The sequence below is a fragment of the Opisthocomus hoazin genome, chromosome 4 (genome assembly GCF_030867145.1).
Source record: "Opisthocomus hoazin isolate bOpiHoa1 chromosome 4, bOpiHoa1.hap1, whole genome shotgun sequence".
Taxonomy (NCBI): Eukaryota; Metazoa; Chordata; class Aves; order Opisthocomiformes; family Opisthocomidae; genus Opisthocomus; species Opisthocomus hoazin.
Window position 1 is genome coordinate 7,004,330 of NC_134417.1, and position 17,865 is coordinate 7,022,194.

The following is a 17,865-nucleotide window of genomic DNA, read 5'->3' on the forward strand; positions in this document are numbered from 1 at the left end:
AAACCTACGCCCTTTCCCCCCACCCTGCATTCATCCCTGTAGGAAACCGCATCATCATGGGGAAGAGCCACGTCTTCCGTTTCAACCACCCTGAGCAGGCTCGGCAGGAGCGGGAGCGGACCCCGTGCGCTGAGACCCCTGCCGAGCCCGTGGACTGGGCTTTTGCCCAAAGAGAGCTGTTGGAGAAGCAGGGCATTGACATGAAGCAGGAGATGGAGCAGCGGTGAGGACACAGGGGCTGGGGTGATAGGGAGTTGGGTGCCTACCTCCCAGTTGGTCATCCTCTCCTTCCTCGTTCCACCCAGGCTCCAGGAGCTGGAGGACCAGTACCGGAGGGAGCGGGAGGAGGCCAATTACCTTCTCGAGCAGCAGAGGCTGGTAGGTAGCCAGGACCTGGCTCTTTCTCAGGCTGCTCAGGGATGACTGAGTCCTGGCAGATGTTTGCATGGGGTGGCTCTGTGTGTCCTAAAAACAACGGCAAACTTGTTGTTCCTGGGGTTGTCCCCATAAACACAGCTCCAGAGGAGGGAGGAGGTTGGGTTCCTTTACGGGGGGGAGAAGCACTGTGTGGCACCATGGAGGAAGGTCACACCTTGTAGGTTGCATCATCCCTCTCCCTGCTTCCCCCAGGACTATGAGAGCAAACTGGAGGCTTTGCAGAAGCAGATGGACTCTAGATATTACCCTGAGGCAAATGAGGAAGAGGAAGAACCCGAGGATGAAGGTGAGGTCTGGATGCCACTGCAGAGTTTTGATGCTCTCTGTGGGAGCAAGAAGAGTGGACCACAGGTCCACTGGGCACCTCTGCGCTGATGTCCTCCCACCTGGCAGCAGGGTGACAGTCCCTCTGTGTCCCCACAGTGCAGTGGACGGAGCGGGAGTTCGAGCTGGCCCTCTGGGCCTTTAGGAAGTGGAAATGGTACCAGTTCACCTCCCTCCGTGACCTGCTCTGGGGCAATGCCATCTTCCTCAAGGAAGCCAACGCCATTAGTGTGGAGCTGAAGAAGAAGGTGGGTGCTCAGGGCTTCGCTCTGGCTTGCCATGGCACCCACAGCAGAAGCCACAAGTGTGGGCAGCCAGGAGAGTGCCGAGGAGGGGAGCACTGCATGGAGCCTGCTGCCTTCCTGGGTGGCTCATCATCTCCCTCTGCCCCTCTCCAGGTCCAGTTCCAGTTCGTGCTCCTTACGGACACGCTTTACTCGCCTCTCCCTCCTGACCTGCTGCCTCCTGATGCTGCCAAGGACCGGGAGAAGCGGCCATTCCCCCGCACTATTGTGGCTGTAGAGGTGCAGGACCAGAAGAACGGGGCGACGCATTACTGGACCCTGGAGAAGCTGAGGTGGGTGAATGTTGCCAGCACCAGGGAGGGCTTGGCCAGCCTCAGCCCTGTTTCTCACTGCTGCCCGCTGTGTCCCGCTCTGCCTGCAGGCAACGCCTGGACCTGATGCGTGAGATGTATGACCGTGCAGCAGAAGTGCCTTCTAGCGTCATTGAGGACTGCGACAACGTGGTGACCGGTGGAGATCCTTTCTATGACCGCTTCCCCTGGTTCAGGCTCGTCGGCAGGTGAGTGCTTTGGCTCCTTTGAAGCGCAGCTGGTATCTGCAGGCAGCCCTGCAGGAGGAAGCGCCGCCGGCTCTGCCGTGCACGGGGCGTTCATCTCCCTGGGGCCATGCCGTGGGACCACGCGTTGCCCCCCTGGTGCCGGACAGGGTGGGTCTGGCCTCCACATTGGCTGCCGGGACCCCGAGGGACCCGCAAGCCGCTGGCGATGCTCCTGCTGTCTGCCGTAACACAGCGCTGCGAGGCACAGGCTCCTGGCTTGCTGCTGGTGAGAGGCGGGGGGCTGCGGCTGTCCGTCAGGCCGAGAGCCCACGCCGTCGCGACCTCCACCCCGGCGGGCATGCGTCCATGTGCACGCGTTGGTGTCCGAGCATCCGCCTGTGTGGTATGTGCCGCGCGTCTCCGTGCGCTTTCGGCACGCTGGTTGGAAGGGTGTGGTGTGAGCAACGAGGACGGGCCACCCTGGAGAAGGGGTCTGCCCCGGCGGGCAGGGGGAGCAGGGGGCTGAGCCACAAGGCCCAACCCACCGCATCCGCTACGGAGGCATCCTGCCCGTGCCACAGCACATGGAGTGATTTCCTTTGGTGGTGGCGCAGTGGCAAGCCTTGTGCCACCTGCTCTGTCACCACGTTGCCTGCAAAGCCAGCGAGGGGAATCCCCACTATTTGCACCGGTGCCTTGGGTGACTCTTTTCTCTGCCCTTTATAGCTGATGGCCACTGGTGGCTTCCTTTAGAGACACACTGGACGGGCAGGTCTTTATTCCCCAGCGTCCCTTGGTTTAAGCAGAAAAAAACCCCCACCCCAAAACCCAACTGAGAAAAAAAAAAAACCCATAAAAGCAAAATTCCTATTCTTGCTCTCTCTGTTTGGAACAGCTGGTGTTAACCTGTCTTCTATCTTGTTGTACTAACCTTAGTTCAGATATCTCTGGCTGCAACAGCTCTCCTCTTTTCAACACATGCATGAGCGAGCGCATGGCTGATCTCACCCCCTCCCCTACCTTCTCGAACCCCGACTCCGACATCACCGAGCCTGCTGAGGAGCAGCACCAGGGGCAGGAGGAGGAGGAGGAGGAGGATGAGGAGGAGGAGGATGAGGAGGAGGAGGAGGAGGAGGAGGAGGAGGAGGCGGAGGACCTGGAGGAAGACATCTTTCCGGAGTGCCCGCTGTGTGATGGCCGGGATCCGTTTTACGACCGCTCCCCCCTGTTCAGTTTAGTAGGAAGGTTGGTGAGGTTTTAGGAGAGCATGCCGGGAAGGAACTAGCTCTTTCGCATGAGGGAACTGCTTTCGGACACGACTCCCACCTCTGGGGTGTCCCGGAGGCGCAGGGGGTGGCCGGCCAGCTGGGATTGCCTCCGAGGTGCCCACCGAGGTAGGGCTGTGACAAGCGCAGTGGTGGCAGAGGGTAGCAGACGAAGGCAGATGGTGCCAGCTCCGCTGGACACCCTTTAAGCAGGTCCTTTGGGGCAGCCCCCAAGGAGGGGAGCTCTGCCACGTCTCCAGCACTGAAAGAGCTGGGGGAGCCACGTGGGAGTGTCAGCCCTGGGTATTTCTGTCCCAGGGAGAGTCACCTCCCACCCGGCTCGGGGTGACCATTGGTGCCGCTGGCTGGGGACACGCAGGCACTTTGAAGCTGTGCGTGCCTCTGGCATCAGCTTGGCAGTCCCGGCTGTGTCGGTCAACATGAGCCTCCCTGAACACAGAGGCTTGGATGTCCCCAGGCGGCCGAGGGGAGCGAGGGGAGAGACCGGCGCAGGAGGGAGAGGAGGGCTCTGCAAAAAGCGGCATTTTCTCTGCCGCCTGTACCCAGTGCTTGGCTTGGGGCCATCCGTGCTGGCTTGCCACAGGAGATGTTGAGGGAGGTAGTGGGGAACTGGGTGCAGGCTCCAACTCTTCCTTGGCTCCGGCCAAGGACAAGAGCTTTGATTTTGCATACCTGTTGGCCAGAAGACCCCCCTGGGCTCCATCAGAGTTGACCTGGAGAAGCCCACAAGCCGCAAAGCTGGCTGTGCTGCCAAACCTGGTCACAATCTGCCCATCCCTGAAATGGGATACGGTGCTGCCAGCTCTGCTTCAGGGTTTTCCCAAGGGAATGCGCACCCAGCACTGGTCCCAGAGCCTCTGTCCCAGGCAAGAGGCAGAGGGGCTCATGATGGTGAACCTCTCCTCGCTGTGGCTGCCCTGACCGGGGTGGAGCTGCAGCTCCTCTACCTCGGTGTGCTAAAGCCAGGCTTGTCCCTGCCAGGCAGGGTGCAGGCAGTGAGGTGGGGAGGAGGGGGACCAGCGCAGGCAGAGAGGGCGGAGGTGGGGTGAGAGTCCTGCAGCCTCAGACCGAAAGAGCTGGGTTCTTCCCCCTTTTTTTTCCTTTTTTCTTTATTTAAAAAAAAAAACAATAAGAAAACTCAAACATCAAAAAAACCCCAAAATTCTTGGGGGCACCTCAAAAAAACAAACAAGGCCCTGCGGCAGCGGCCCCACTCCATGCCGGGGGCACGTTCCCCGGAGCTCGGCACCTTTCAACTTCTTTTGAGTCTGCCTGGGTTTGGCTCCCCGCGCAGCAGCTCTGCCAGCCACATTTCTTGTGAAGTGTGCTTGGATTGGTTTATGATTGGATCCTTGTCTTTGATTTTTTTTCCTTTCTTTCTTTTTTTTTCTTTTAGGTGTTTTTTTTTTGGTTTTTCTTTTTTTTAGTTTTTTGGGGTGTTTTTTTTAGCTGCTGGCTCTATCTCTCCAAAGCTTTAGCAAAAATTGGGGTTATTTCACTTTCGTCTTCCTTTGGAAAGGCTTTTCTTTGGTCTGAGCATGCCATCTTTGCACCTCACCAATCTTGTGGTTAGTGTCCCTGCCCTCCTTCCTCTAGTGACACACTTGTCCCCCTCCTCCCTGCCCACCCCCTCCTTCCTCCCCCTCTTTCCTCCCCTCTCCACCCCCTTGGCTTCATCACCAGCTGCCCTGCGATTTCGGGCAGGTGGGCGCACCCAGCTCTCCGCACTTGTGAGCCCTCCCCGTGGTCACAGGGCTCTGCCCCGGGCACGCAGTCACACCTGGAAGCCCTGGCACAGTCCAGCCCCTGTCCGTGGTGGCCTCTGAGAAGAGATGGGGTGAGATGGGCCCGGCAGGAGATGGGGATGGGGCATCACCTTTGCTTCCACAACTTGAGTCCTTGGACATGCTTTGGGTGGAAAAAGCCTCAAGCAGCAGTTGCAGGTCAATGGGAATCACCAGAGCAGGGGGAACCTCTGGACTTTGGGGATCGGGCTGCAAGTGCGGGGCTGGGGTGTCCTGCAAGAGCCCCTTGGGTGCTTTTGGGTGCTGTTGGATGTCTGCAAAGATGCCTGCGAGGTTGGGACGCCGCAAGCAGCACTGCCAGCTGCTTGGGGGTGCAACCCTCATGGCAGCCTCCCGAAGCAGAATTGTCCTGGCTGGCCCCAGCACCCTCCTGCCCCACGACACCCGAAGATGCTGCGTGTCAAGATGCCGGTGGGCACCCCTGGGAGGGGGGCCAGGCCCTCTGCACCTGCTGTTGCTGGGAATGGTGCCACCATGCAGGCCACGGCGGTTCGCACCGCTTGGGAGGGAGCTCGGCGCGAGAGGCTGCAGAGATGGCTTGTCACTGCCGAGGGCAGAGCGCGACGCCATCGCCAGAGTGCCAGGAAGACCACTGAATGGCGAGCCGGCCGGCGGCACGGTTGAGGAAGGCAGAAAAAGGAGGCAAACTGCTTGAGAAAGAGAGAGTTGCAGGCTGGTGGGAGGTGCTGGCAGAGACGTGGTGCGGCCATCACATTGAAGCCCAGAGTGGCACCGTGCTGTGGTAGCATCGGCGACCTGAATGCCGTGGAAGATGGCAGGGAGGCTCAGACCTGCCGCACGGGCAGCTCCTTCCTCACCCACAGGGAGAAGCCAGCTCTGCCACCCCTGTGATGTGCTGGCGGGCGCCCCAGGACCTCGAAGCCACACGAGCGAAGGGATGGGACAGGGACACGTCTCCGATGCCACCAGCCACGCTGTGCAGCCTCCCTCCCAGCTGAGCGGAGGCCACCTGCAGCCTCCAGCAGTCCTGTGACACTGCAGGCAGAGCTGGGGCCAGGAACCCTGGCAGGTTCATCTCTGGAGGCTTCTGCCCTCTGGCCAGAACCTCCTCCTCTCCCTCCTTCGCTCCCACCGGTCTCTACCTCCCTCATCACTCTCCCATCCCCCCCTGCCTTGTCCCCGTCCCCCCCACCGTGGCTCCACAGCCACCCCCGAGTTGTGTCGCAGCACCTCCTGCCCTAGTCCTCCGTCTCTCCACCGCAGAGAAGGTCCTCTTCCCTCCCAGCTTCACGGTGGCACCAGCGCAGCCCCCCTCCCCGCCCGCCACAGAGGTGACAGCCGGAGAGGTACGCGAGCCCCATCTGCTTCGTGGTGCTGCCCGCGGTGCGCTGCCCACCCGCTGCCCGCTCCCCACCCCTCTCGGCTGGCCCTGGCTGCCTTCTCTTTAGTTTTGCTTTGCAGCGCTGCGGTCGTGCCGTGAGCGGTGACCTGGGATCCTGGCTGCTGCCGGCCGCGCCACCCGCGCCTGAGGACCCGCGGGTGGGAGCAGTGACCGTTCCCCTCCGTGTTGTGTGTGTGTCCCCCCCCTCTCCGGCAGGGCCTTCGTCTACCTGAGCAACCTCCTCTACCCCGTGCCTCTGGTCCACCGCGTGGCCATCGTCAGCGAGAAGGGCGAGGTGAAGGGCTTCCTGCGCGTGGCTGTCCAGGCCATCTCAGGTAGGAGAGGGACCCCCTTCCCAAATGTGCCCTTTGCGTGCCCTGCGCCTGCCGCTCCGGCTCACCCCCATCTCTCCTCTAGCGGATGAGGAAGCCCCCGACTATGGCTCCGGCGTGCGGCAGTCGGGGATGGCCAAGATATCCTTCGATGACCAGCACTTTGAGAAGGTACGGCAGTGGCAAGCTCTTGGTGGGTGCCTGGGGACCGCAGACCCCTGCCTGCCATGGCAATGCTCCCCCACGGGCACCACCGGGCTCCCAGAGGTGCAGGCATCAAGCTGAAGGGACTGTGCTCCCAGTCCACCCAGCAGCCCCCAGCCCTCCATTACCCACTGGTGCACCCTGCTCTTAACCGTGTCCTGGCAGGGGGCTGCTGTGGGGTGGGAGGGGAGAGCTGGATGTGTCCAGGTGCTCGGGTGGTGGTGGCAGTGAAAGCAGGACCACCTTGGGGACCCACCAGCATCCCTGAGCCCCACTCCTGTCACAGTTCCAGTCAGAATCGTGCCCAGCTGTGGGGATGTCTCGCTCGGGGACCTCCCAGGAGGAGCTGCGCATCGTTGAAGGCCAGGGGCAGGTCAGCGATGTGGGTCCCTCTGCCGACGAAGTCAACAACAACACCTGTGCAGGTGAGGGGGTGCTGACAAGTGGCTGGGGAGCAGCCCCCTTGTCCTGACACCCAACCTCCTGCGCCCGCCCAAGCATCGAAAGCCCGCTGCCCTGCTGCAGGACTGCTGGCGGACATGGAGGGGGGTGACCCCCCACACCCCCCTGCCTTGCTGAGGACTCTCCCCTCCCTGCAGTGACCCCAGAGGACCTTCTCCTGGACAGCCCGGAGAAGCCTGCACCAGATGGGCCACTGGAGACGGCTCTGGACCACCTGAAGCTGGGCAGTATCTTCACGTTCCGCGTAACGGTTCTGCAAGCCTCCAGCATCTCTGCAGAATATGCAGACATCTTCTGCCAGTTCAAGTAAGCCCCCGGTGCCCCTTGGCTCCGCAGCTCCCACTGTGCTCCGGCCATTGCCTCAGGGCTGGTGGTGAACATCGGGGAGACCCAGCCTCCCGAACTCTGAGCCCTTCATGGATGGGGAGGCAAAACCAAGGGCTGCGGGATGAGCCCATGTCCTTGTCTGGTACCTTGTTTGGTCACTGGCGAAAGGCAGGGAGAGGCTCCCATCAGTGTCAGGGGTGTCCTGACACCTGGCGCCCAGGGGGTGGGCATCAGCCCTGGGGGAAGCGGGCTCTTCTCTTGGTCCCTGCCCTCTCTCCCCTCCCTTCTCCGGCATGTCCCTGTCCCATAGCCTCCGAGCCACCTTCCTTCCCTCTGCAGCTTCATCCATCGCCACGATGAGGCCTTTTCGACAGAGCCCTTGAAGAACACGGGACGGGGTCCACCACTGGGCTTCTATCACGTCCAAAATGTGCGTACCCCTTTCCTGCCCACAGCCCCTTACGCCCATGGCTGCCGTGGTCTCCCCGGGGCCATTGGCTGGTACTTCCCAGGGGAGCATCTTCCTCCTGGCTTCCTCAGCCTGTCACAGCTGCCCAGCTAAGCCAACCTTAAAGAAGGTGGATGTGTGAGGGAAAGGCCAAAAGCCACTGCCCTCCACCCAAAATGGCTGGGATTTCATAGCAGTGGTCTTTGTAGTGAGAGCATCTCCAGACCACGGGGAAGGGAATGGGTGAGGGATGCAGGGGATCAAACAGGCTTGCACCCTCCCACCTCCTGGGTGCTGTTGCTGGCTGTATCCCTTTCCCAGCTAAACTGCGCCATTGACGTCTCTTTCCCAGATTGCGGTGGAGGTGACCAAGTCCTTCATTGAATATATCAAGAGCCAGCCGATTGTATTTGAAGTCTTTGGGCACTACCAGCAGCACCCTTTCCCACCCCTCTGCAAGGATGTCCTGAGGTGGGCACACCCTGGGCCACCCCCGGCCCCTGGGTGCCACAGGGGCACCCAGTGCAGCTGACTTGTTGGGGACACAGAGAAAAGTGGGGGGGCAGGTGGCAGGAGGGGTGTAGGTGGGGTTGGCCGGGTTCGGGGGTCACTGTGGATGCTTTACCCGAGCTGGTTCTCTCTGCAGCCCTCTGAGGCCATCCCGGCGCCACTTTCCCCGTGTGATGCCGCTCTCCAAACCAGGTAGGGCGTGTGGCCTCCTGCTCCTCTGCCCGCCCGTGGTCCCCATGCTGGGTGCAGGGTCCCCTTCACCAAGCTGTCCCCAAGCAGCTGCCCCGAGTGGTCGCTGGAGTGGTGCTGTGTGGTTTGGGATGTGTCCGTGCCTGGGGCTGCAGGCTCAGGGTGTGCATCTCAGGGACAGGTGAGGCCGGCCACATCTGGACACCCTCGCTGCTCTGTGTTGGGCGTGGGAGAAGGCACGCTGGTGGTCAGCGAGCTGCCCAGGATGGGGCTGTCCCCCTCTATGTGCTCTCTCCTGCCTGGCTGCCACCTCGCTGTGTCACACTGCGGTCCCCGCCTGCTCTGCCCTTGCCCTGCCTGCCGCCACGCGCCTCACTCCAAACGCCAGCAGCAAGCTCACCCTTTAAGCTGTCTTTCTGACCCACCACAGTGCCTGCGACGAAGCTGAGCACCATGACTCGACCCAGCGCCGGGCCATGCCAGTGCAAGTATGACCTGATGGTCTTCTTTGAGATCTGTGAGCTGGAGGCCAACGGCGAGTAAGTCCTTCTGGAAGGGGGAGAGGGAAGTAGAGGGAGGCAGCACGGTGATTTGCCTGGTGCTCGGCACCTCTGGGCAGGCTGATAGGGCTCCGTGTCACGCCATGATCCTCTCTTCCAGCTACATCCCTGCCGTCGTGGACCACCGTGGAGGCATGCCGTGCCATGGGACCTTCCTTCTCCACCAGGTACTCCCTCCCCGAGATGCCGTCCTGGCTCTGGCTCCTGACAGGAGCTGTGTTAACCACTGTCCCTCCTCTGGCCTCGCGGATCTCAGGGCATCCAGAGGAGAATCACCGTCACCCTGGTGCATGAAACAGGCAGCCTCATCCGCTGGAAAGAAGTGAGGGAGCTGGTTGTGGGTAAGCCAAGCCAGGCTGCTACTGTGAGCAACCCCCAGCCTGCCAAGCTCCTGAGCATCCTCTCAGGTTGTTTCTTGCCCATGTTCCCATGCGGGGATTAACCCCTCATCTCCCCTCCCACCCTGCAATGGCAAAGGGGCAGGTGCCCAGCAGGTGACACCGGGACGCTGTGTGGGCAGGATGCCTCGGTCCCAGCCACCATGTCCAGGAGCTGGACCAGGACCTCCGGCACTGAATGGCCGAGTGCTGGGCGGCTGCTGCCTGTGACGGGGGGGGGCTGCTGAGGGGTACAAGCAGGAGGGCTGCCCCTGCCCCTTGCAGGGACCCTCACAGGGCCACCGTCTGTTGCCTGAGTGGTGTTCCCGTGCTGCGCTTGCAGGTCGGATCCGGAACACCCCAGAAGCAGACGAGTCTCTCATCGACCCCAACATCCTGTCCCTGAACATCCTCTCCTCCGGGTACATCCACCCCTCCCAGGACGACCGGTGCGTGCCGCTTCTTCTCTTGTTGTTCCCCTGCTGTGGTGAGGGACTGGGGGGGACGTGGGGAGCCCCTCTCTCCCCTGTGGGGGCTCTCGGCCCCTCGCCGGCTCCTGCTGACCCGTTGCTTCCTCGGGGGGGCGGGGGGGCTTTTCTGGAGCTGCAGAGGGTCTCAGAGTTCAGGGCTGCCAGCCCCCTTCCTTCTCCTCCCCGAGGCCTGGGACGGGTCTTGGCTTTGGCACTACGGTGAATTTGGGTAGGGGTCCTGCTCTCCGGTGGTGGCTGTGACCCCCTGGCGCAGAGAGCCGGTTGGTGCCGGTGCCGGGGGGATGTACCAGCCCCACAGCTGGAGCAGACCTGCCACAAAGGGCTATTTGTCCCATGTCCCAGCAAGATCACTGGAAAGGCCACTTGGTGCCTGTGGCTGGTCCCCGTCTGTGTGGGGGTGATGCAGCAAAGCCACCCCCCATCGCTGCTGGGTGACTTTGAGGATGTCTTCCCCTTCGTTCCTGTCCTGGGTGGCTGTGTTCCCCCCCGTGGGTTTGGCAGAGGCATGGGCGCAGCAGGACAGGAGGTTTTTATCTCCGAGATCTCCCTGGCTGGGTCCTGCGGTGTCAGGGGAGGGCGGTGGGTGCAGGGGGCAGAGCTCTCCTCTGCACCAGGGCTGCTGGTGAAACTCGAGGGCACTGGGGGGTCCCTGGCCAGAATGCGTGTGTGCGGGGTGCTGCGAGAAGACGGGCACAGTTGTTGGCAGCACTGGGAGCAGTGGGACCAGTCCTGGGCTGTGTGCGTGGCAGTTACCAGCGTAGGAACATCTCGGCGGGGAGTGGGGACCGCTTTTCCCCTCATTTTCTTTGGGACCACCGCTGCCCCAAGGTGGCCTGTCCCAAGGCAGGGTGTTTTCAAGGTGGAAGATGGGGGTCTGGATGGGAGGTGCCACCCTGCAGCGCTCCCGGGGCAGCTCCTGGGCACGGTGGAGCAGCAGGCATGTGGTACCCCGGCAGCAGAGCTGAATTGTGGGGTCGGGTATGCGTGCGAGTGTTGGACCAGGAGACTTTGGCACAGCCTTGGGGACAACAGAGCAAGACCAAGCGAGGATGGTCAGGCGAGGAGGCCTTGGCCTGTCAGAGCTGTGGTGGTTTTTGCTGGGCTGCTGGGAGCTCGGTAGCTGTGGCACCCACGGGCTCCTGTGCTGTTTTATGTCAGCTCCTGATCTGGGCGGTTGGTCCGCAGTGCAAAGCGATCGGATCTTCGGCATCTCTAGTGCAGAGAGGCATGGGGACATGCCTCCTGCTCCTGCCTTTCTCCTGCAGGTCCTGCAGGGCAAAGGGACACAGCCTGGGCTGGCAGGATGCTCGGGGCGTGGGGAGAAGTGGGAAGACAGGGGCTCAGGTTTTGCAAGAGCCCGCCTCGCTTGCACGCTCGGGGGGTCTGTGCCTCGAGGGCAGCCCTGATTCGGGGCCACAGGACAGTGCGTACGCCATATCCATCCCGTATCCTTCCTGTCGAGCCTGCCCAGGGCCGGGCAGGGGGAGGAGAGAGCGACTGGTTTCCCATGGGATGCTGAGGGGCTCTCGATGCGACCTGTCCCCGCTTCCATCCCTCCTGCAGGCACGCGTGCTTCAGCCCCAGCAGCCTGCAAGGGATGGGCAGAGGGAGGGCAGCAGGCAGAGCCAGGGCCCGCTTCACCGTCCTCCCCGGCTGTTTGCACTCCCTGCTTCGCCGCCTTATGCCATGCAGCCTCCATCACCCAGAGCAGCCCTGGATCCCCCCCGCAGCCTTCCCCATCCGCCGGAGCTGCTCTGGAGGAGACCAGCGGAGTGGTACGGCTCCCTCCCCGGCACCCATCCATCTCTGCATCGAACGCCCAGGGAGGAGGCACGGGGGGCAGTGCCCAGGGTCGCCCCTCACTTTTCTCCGCTGCTGCCGCCCATCCAAACCCACACTAACCATGTGATTGTTTTGTGTTTTCACAGGCAGTTTCTTGATTCGGATATGCCTAGGTATTATTTGTTTCCATTGTTTTTTTTTCCATCCCCCCTTCCTCTCTCCCTTCTTTCTCCCCCCTCGCCTCGGCGTGCTCTCTCCCGCCGGAGGCAGCACTTGGACATCCAGCCCCCCCTCCCTCCACATGCCCCGTCTCTCCTCCCTCCCGCCCTGGCACCTCTCACTCACTCAGCCTCTTTTGCTGTTTGTTTGGGCCGCGCTCTCGCTGGCTGCCGCTCCCCCTCGCACGCCTGCGTCCCCATCGCCTGATTTGGGTTTTCTTCTTGCTTTTTCACTTCGCTGTTCTCCCATCTCTCTGGCATCCAGCGCTGAGCGAGCCACCCGCCCCATCGCCTCTCCCCCGAGCTTGGCCTCCGGTGCCGCTTGGAGTAGCCACAGGGCTGGTGTGGACCACGGCAGGGGCTTTGGGGCACCTCCAGCCCTTGCTGGACACCCGGTGACGATGGCACCACCACGGGATGGTGCAGCAGCACAGGCAGCAACTGTCCACCCCGTGCACGGTAGTCCCACGGGCGTAGGTGCAGCGTATGGGCGGTGTGCGTCTCTGTGCAGGTGTGATGGTGGGTGTGCACGCCCATACACGACATGGACTGTTAAAACCCCTGGATAACGGGGGCAGCAGCTCTTTGGGGATGGGGGGGTTCAGCTGGGGCTGCAGGGTGAGCTTGGCATGTGGTGCATGGGCAAGAGGCCCGGGTGCTGTCACCAGCCTCTGGACGGGATCATCGCCGAGGCCCCAGAGGAGGGGGTGTCCCGGCACCGTGCCCCACAGCGGAAGAAGAAGGGGCTGTGCCTGGGAGACAGGGGATGGCGTCTCCTGAGTCCTGGTGGGCTCCGTAGCTTTGTGCCTGGGAGGTTGTCTTCCGTACAGCAGCTAGAGGCTGGTGCTGCTTGGGGATGCCTGAGGGCAGAGCTGTACCTCCAGTGGCACCGTGTCCTCACTGGGCTGCAGGGGGACAGATCCAGCGTGGATCCAGCCCCCCACTGCAGGAGCGTGTGGGCTCGCGCTGGCATTGCCCGTGGGCTCTTGGCACAGTGATGCTCTCCCTGTGGACCAGGGAATGGGCCAAGAAATCATCTCCCACCACGTGGGTAGTTGTGGGACAGCTGGTCCCCCCCTGACGGGCACCTTCTTGTGGGGCTGCGCTACGCGGGAGCTCCTTGCCCTGGCATGGCAGCGAGGGCAGCGTTAAGGGGATGGCGAGCACTTGTGTGCTCACTTCCCAGCTGCTGGACCGTGAGGAAGGTGGGAGGCAGAGGGTTTTCATCCGAGCAGGTAAACCTCTGTCTGCCCTTGCTGAGCTCCTTCTGGGCTCTGATTCGGGGTCCAGCTAGGCAGGAGCTCCTTCAGCCAGCAGTGCCATTATGGGGTGAGTCCCCTTGAGAGGGGCTCCGCTTCCTCACGGCCCTGCTCCTGCGCCAGCCCCAAATGGACAATGCTTTCTGACCTTTCGTTTTTCTGTATGTGTACGTGTGTGTGTTTGTCCTTGGGTCGCCTTCCACTTGTAGCATTTCGTTTGGAAATGACACTAGGTATTTCGCGCGCACCCGCTCGGTCTGATCCCTCCTGCTTTTCTCTCTTTCTCCCTTGCCTCCTCCCTTCGCTTTTTGCTCTTTCCCCCCTCCCCTGAGGCTCCTCTTCTCCTCTTCCTCCCTGGGGAGCCCTCTCTTCTCAAGTGACCTGTGTCTGCAAAGCAATCCCTTCGCCTTGGCTCTGTCTCACGCAGGGGTTTTTTATGTATTTCATACACCTTCTGAAAGCATCGCTCTCCCTCTTCTTCCAAAGCGGGGGCAATCACAGCTGAGAGCCTCTCCCCCCTCCCTCTGGCCGATGGTCTCATTAAGAGAGCCACTTAGCCACCTGGATGCTGCTTCGGGGATGTGCTGAAGTGTTCTTGGTGAGATGTCGCTGAGCCATGGCTTCCTGAGCATCCTCAGGCAGGAGCCAGGGCTGCAGCAGCTCTGGGTGGCTTTGAGGAGTGGGTGTCCCATTACCCCAAGGCTGGCCCAGGAGGGAGGCCAGGAGCAGGGCAGGGGGTGACACGGGGATCCCCCATGCTCTCGAACCAGAGCCACCTCCTGCTTCCCCCGCCCTTGATTGCTTGACCCGAAGAGGATGGTTGCTGCTTTTGCTGTAGGTGGCTGTGCTGTCCTCTATGGGACCCTGAGAGGGGCCGGGTGTCCCCGGCTCCTTCTCACAGCTTGGGAGCCATGGAAAGCACAAGGGGAGCGAGGTAGCCCAATGGGAATGGGGATGGATGGGGCTGGCGATCGGGGCAGAGCAAGAGCTGGGGAAGACAGCCTGACAGGGGCCAGCCACCCAGTCATGGTCCCCGGATCCCACTGGGGCTCAGGGCTGGCAGACGGCAGCAGCCCTGGGGAAGGGGACCTGGCTGCCAGGGGGGCTGCTCTCCCAGGGGCAGGCTGGCAGCAACACCCCCCCAGCACTGAGCATCCTCCCTCCTTTCTCTTCTGGCCAACATCACCCGAATGGCAACAGCTGCTCCTGGCAGGAGCTGGGAGGTGCTGTGTGCCCTGGGCTGGATGGTGGGGACCTGGCCTGGGCGCGCTGGGGGTGGCAGGCCCCCACTCCGAGCACGGGGGTGGGGCATGCACCCTCCTTTGCCCTCCTTTGCCTTCCCAGCCTGCCCTGCCCTGCCTGCACCCCAGCTGAGCCCTGGCTCCTCCTGCGGTCCCTCCTTCCCAAAACCCCTGTCCGCCAGCCGTTTCGAGGATGCCGTGTCCCCGTCCCACCACACCTTGTCCCCCTTTGCCTTGAGCCTGTGTCCTCTGGAGTGGCTGTCCCCATCTGTCCCCGCCACGCGTGCATGTCCGTATGTCCTTGCAGGCCTGCCGCAGTGCTGTGGCGGAGGTAGGATGGCATCTCCTTGCTCACTCGCCTAGGGTCCTGGGGCGGTTGTTTTACCGGCTGTGCTATATTTTTTGGCAGGACTTTCTACCAGTTTGAGGCGGCGTGGGATAGCTCCATGCACAACTCGCTGCTGCTCAACCGTGTCACCCCATACCGGGAGAAAATCTACATCACCCTTTCCGCCTACATCGAGGCAAGGACCTTAGCTGGGGCCATTATAACGCCAACAAAGTCTGATCTTTCCCCCACGATCAAGGTGCAGCCAGCGGGAACCTCTCCTTAGCTGGCACTGATGCTAACGGGGTGCAGGATTCAACCCGGTGCTTGGGGACCCTGCGGGACCCCAGGAGTGGAAACCACTGGGCAACAGGGGTGGGAGAGACTCACTGGGCTGCCAAGCTGCAGCCCCCCTGATGCCTCCCTCCATGCCCTGCTGCAGATGGAGAACTGCACTCAGCCTGCCGTCATCACCAAAGACTTCTGCATGGTTTTCTACTCCCGGGACGCCAAGCTTCCTGCCTCCCGCTCCATCCGCAACCTTTTTGGCAGTGGCAGCCTGCGGGCTTCTGAGAGGTACTGGGATGCTCCTGCCTTTCTTGGGGAGGAGAGACCTCCCGGGGCAGCCTAGCAGCCTGGGCGAAATAACCAGGGCATGGGGATGGCGCAGAGCCGGTAACGCCTCGTCTCCCTTTGCTCACAGCAACCGCGTGACGGGAGTCTACGAGCTCAGCCTCTGCCGTGTGGCTGATGCCGGCAGCCCAGGTGGGTGCTGTGCCTCTGCCTGGGTGTTCACCGCAAGGCCAGGAGGCATGGCATGGCGGTTGGGGTCCGGGCTGTGCATCTGTCCCCCCAACTGTGTGTCTGTCCCCACAGGCATGCAGAGACGGCGCCGGCGCGTGCTGGACACCTCCGTAGCCTACGTGCGGGGAGAGGAGAACCTGGCTGGCTGGCGGCCCCGCAGCGACAGCCTCATCCTTGACCATCAGTGGGAGCTGGAGAAGCTCAGCCTCCTGCAAGAAGTAAGAGTCTGGGCTAGAAGGAGGCCAAGGTGGTGCAATTTGCAGCTCAGCCTCTTGCCCTGCTGGTGCTGGTGGGATTTCCCACCGTGGTGTCTCAGCCCTCGCGGTCATGGGAGGAGGCAGGAGAGGGGCTGTGCCACCAGTGCTCTCTTGTGCATTGCTGCCAGCTGGGTCTCAGCAGACCCGAAGCTGATGAGCAGGTGGGGTTAAGGGGCCTGGGAAGGGCAGTCCCAGAAAGGATGCTGGCTCTGAAAGGGTGCTGGTGGTGGGGAAGGGGCCACCCCTGAGCCTGGCTGCCTGTGCCCAGGTGGAGAAGACAAGGCACTACCTGCTCCTGCGCGAGAAGCTGGAGACGACCCAGCGCCTGGGTCTGGAGACCCTGTCCTCCTGCTCCAGTGAGGACTCTGAGTCCCGAAGCACCTCCTGCGTCTCCTCCCCACTTTCTGTCGACGGGGCCCCCGAGGGCTGCACCTCTCCCCCTGAGACCCCCAGCGAGAGGCAGAAGGAGCTGGCTGTGAAGGTACCACCCTGCAGCATCTCCAGCTTGCGGGGATGAAGCCGGGAAGGGGCTCCCATGGGGTGGCAGGGGGTCACAGCAGGAGAAAGCCCAGGAGGAGGAGGGTGGAGGAAGGTACCTCCTGTCTCACTGTCCTCCTCTCTCCGCAGTGCTTGCGCCTGCTCACGCACACCTTCAACAGGGAGTACAGCCACAGCCACGTCTGCATCAGCGCCAGCGAGAGCAAGGTAATGCCGCTGCCCAGGGCTCCGCCAGGCTGGCGGGGCCCAGGAGGGACATGTGGCTGGGGTGGACTGGCTGGGCAGGGGCCAGATGGGCACCATGGCATGTGTGGTCCCTGTTCCAGGGTCACTGCTCCTTCCACTTGCACTGATGCTCCTGGAGCTGGTGGCTCTCAGGACCGGCCAGATGTCTTGCCTCTCTCTTTATGAGCAGGCACCTGGTCTTTTGCCTGTGCCTGGCTTCAGGCAGTATCTTGACTCCACACCTCTGCTCCTCCACAGCTGTCTGAAATGTCCGTGACCCTGATGAGAGACCCCTCCATGTCAGCTCTTGGAGTCACCACTCTCACCCCCTCCTCAACTTGCCCATCACTGGTGGAAGGACGCTACAACGCCGTAGAGGTCAGGTAAGAAGGTGGACAGAAGGTGACATCCCAGCATCACCCAAGCATCCCCAAAGCAGGGCAGCTGTATCACTGGGATGCAGTCCTTGTTGGGTGTTCCTCTTCCTACACTTTGGCCTGTCCTCCCTCTCCAGACCCCCCCAGGTCTCCTCCAGGGCAGAGAGCCCTGACCTGGAGTCTGTGGTAGAAGGAGAGCAGAAGAAGTCCCTGGCCCGCCGGCCTGAAGAGGAGAAGGAGCCCCAGCGTTTGCTGGTGCCCGACATCCAGGAGATCCGGGTTAGGTAGGAGCAGCTGTGGCAGCGAGCAAGGGGAGCGACTTGTGGCTGGGGGGGACCATGCCCTACCACTGCCGCCTCTCTGTTGTCCATGTCCCACCTTGACCTTGGTCCCTTCTGCAGCCCCATCGTCTCCAAAAAGGGGTACTTGCACTTCCTGGAGCCTCACACCAACGGGTGGGTGAAGCGCTTCGTGGTGGTCCGGCGCCCATACGTCTACATCTACAACTCGGACAAGGACACGGTTGAAAGGGCCATACTAAACCTCTCCAAGGCCCAGGTGGAGTACAGCGAGGACCAGCAGGCCATGCTCAAGGTAGGGCGTCAGGAGCCAGCCCTGCTCTGCGCACCCCCTCAGGTGAGGGACTCAGCCCTGGCTCTCCCCTGGCAGACCCCAAACACGTTTGCGGTGTGCACGGAGCACCGGGGCATCCTGCTGCAGGCAAGCAGCGACAAGGACATGCACGACTGGCTCTACGCCTTCAACCCCCTCCTGGCTGGGTCCATAAGGTACCGGGGCAGCTGGGGGATGGGGGATGCAGGGAAGCCGTCGGTGGGAGGTCTGCGGGCAGCCAAGCATGCTCCCTGCCCTGCTCCAGTGCTCTCCCTGCTGCAGTCCCTCCTGGTCAGGTGTGGGGAGCGTCTCCTGCACAGAGCTGTGCTTGGATGGGCTCTCAGCCAGAAAATCTTGGACTGCATTAATCTTAATTTCAGCTCCTG

The 17,865-nt window shown here is 62.1% G+C and overlaps 1 protein-coding gene across 20 annotated transcripts in view; it reads left to right on the top strand.

Moving 5' to 3' along the window:
* The window catches only part of KIF1A (kinesin family member 1A), a 42,038-nt gene that overhangs the window by 20,898 nt on the left and 3,275 nt on the right, over positions 1–17,865 (top strand). For 3 of the 20 annotated variants that reach the window (XM_075417809.1, XM_075417813.1, XM_075417814.1), the window contains 30 exons: positions 43–223; positions 306–378; positions 631–724; positions 862–1,010; positions 1,161–1,339; positions 1,429–1,566; positions 2,482–2,790; positions 6,195–6,313; positions 6,396–6,481; positions 6,801–6,939; positions 7,114–7,282; positions 7,643–7,733; positions 8,104–8,222; positions 8,398–8,453; positions 8,881–8,989; positions 9,111–9,177; positions 9,267–9,351; positions 9,731–9,836; positions 11,807–11,833; positions 13,347–13,370; positions 14,788–14,902; positions 15,149–15,282; positions 15,410–15,471; positions 15,583–15,728; positions 16,036–16,248; positions 16,395–16,472; positions 16,749–16,873; positions 17,005–17,151; positions 17,269–17,461; positions 17,537–17,655. In XM_075417809.1, the coding sequence (XP_075273924.1) occupies positions 43–223; positions 306–378; positions 631–724; positions 862–1,010; positions 1,161–1,339; positions 1,429–1,566; positions 2,482–2,790; positions 6,195–6,313; positions 6,396–6,481; positions 6,801–6,939; positions 7,114–7,282; positions 7,643–7,733; positions 8,104–8,222; positions 8,398–8,453; positions 8,881–8,989; positions 9,111–9,177; positions 9,267–9,351; positions 9,731–9,836; positions 11,807–11,833; positions 13,347–13,370; positions 14,788–14,902; positions 15,149–15,282; positions 15,410–15,471; positions 15,583–15,728; positions 16,036–16,248; positions 16,395–16,472; positions 16,749–16,873; positions 17,005–17,151; positions 17,269–17,461; positions 17,537–17,655 (3,652 nt within the window). The remainder of the gene's footprint in view (positions 1–42; positions 224–305; positions 379–630; positions 725–861; positions 1,011–1,160; positions 1,340–1,428; positions 1,567–2,481; positions 2,791–6,194; positions 6,314–6,395; positions 6,482–6,800; positions 6,940–7,113; positions 7,283–7,642; positions 7,734–8,103; positions 8,223–8,397; positions 8,454–8,880; positions 8,990–9,110; positions 9,178–9,266; positions 9,352–9,730; positions 9,837–11,806; positions 11,834–13,346; positions 13,371–14,787; positions 14,903–15,148; positions 15,283–15,409; positions 15,472–15,582; positions 15,729–16,035; positions 16,249–16,394; positions 16,473–16,748; positions 16,874–17,004; positions 17,152–17,268; positions 17,462–17,536; positions 17,656–17,865) is intronic. The other 17 variants (XM_075417812.1, XM_075417815.1, XM_075417818.1 and 14 more) reach the window with 7 other exon arrangements.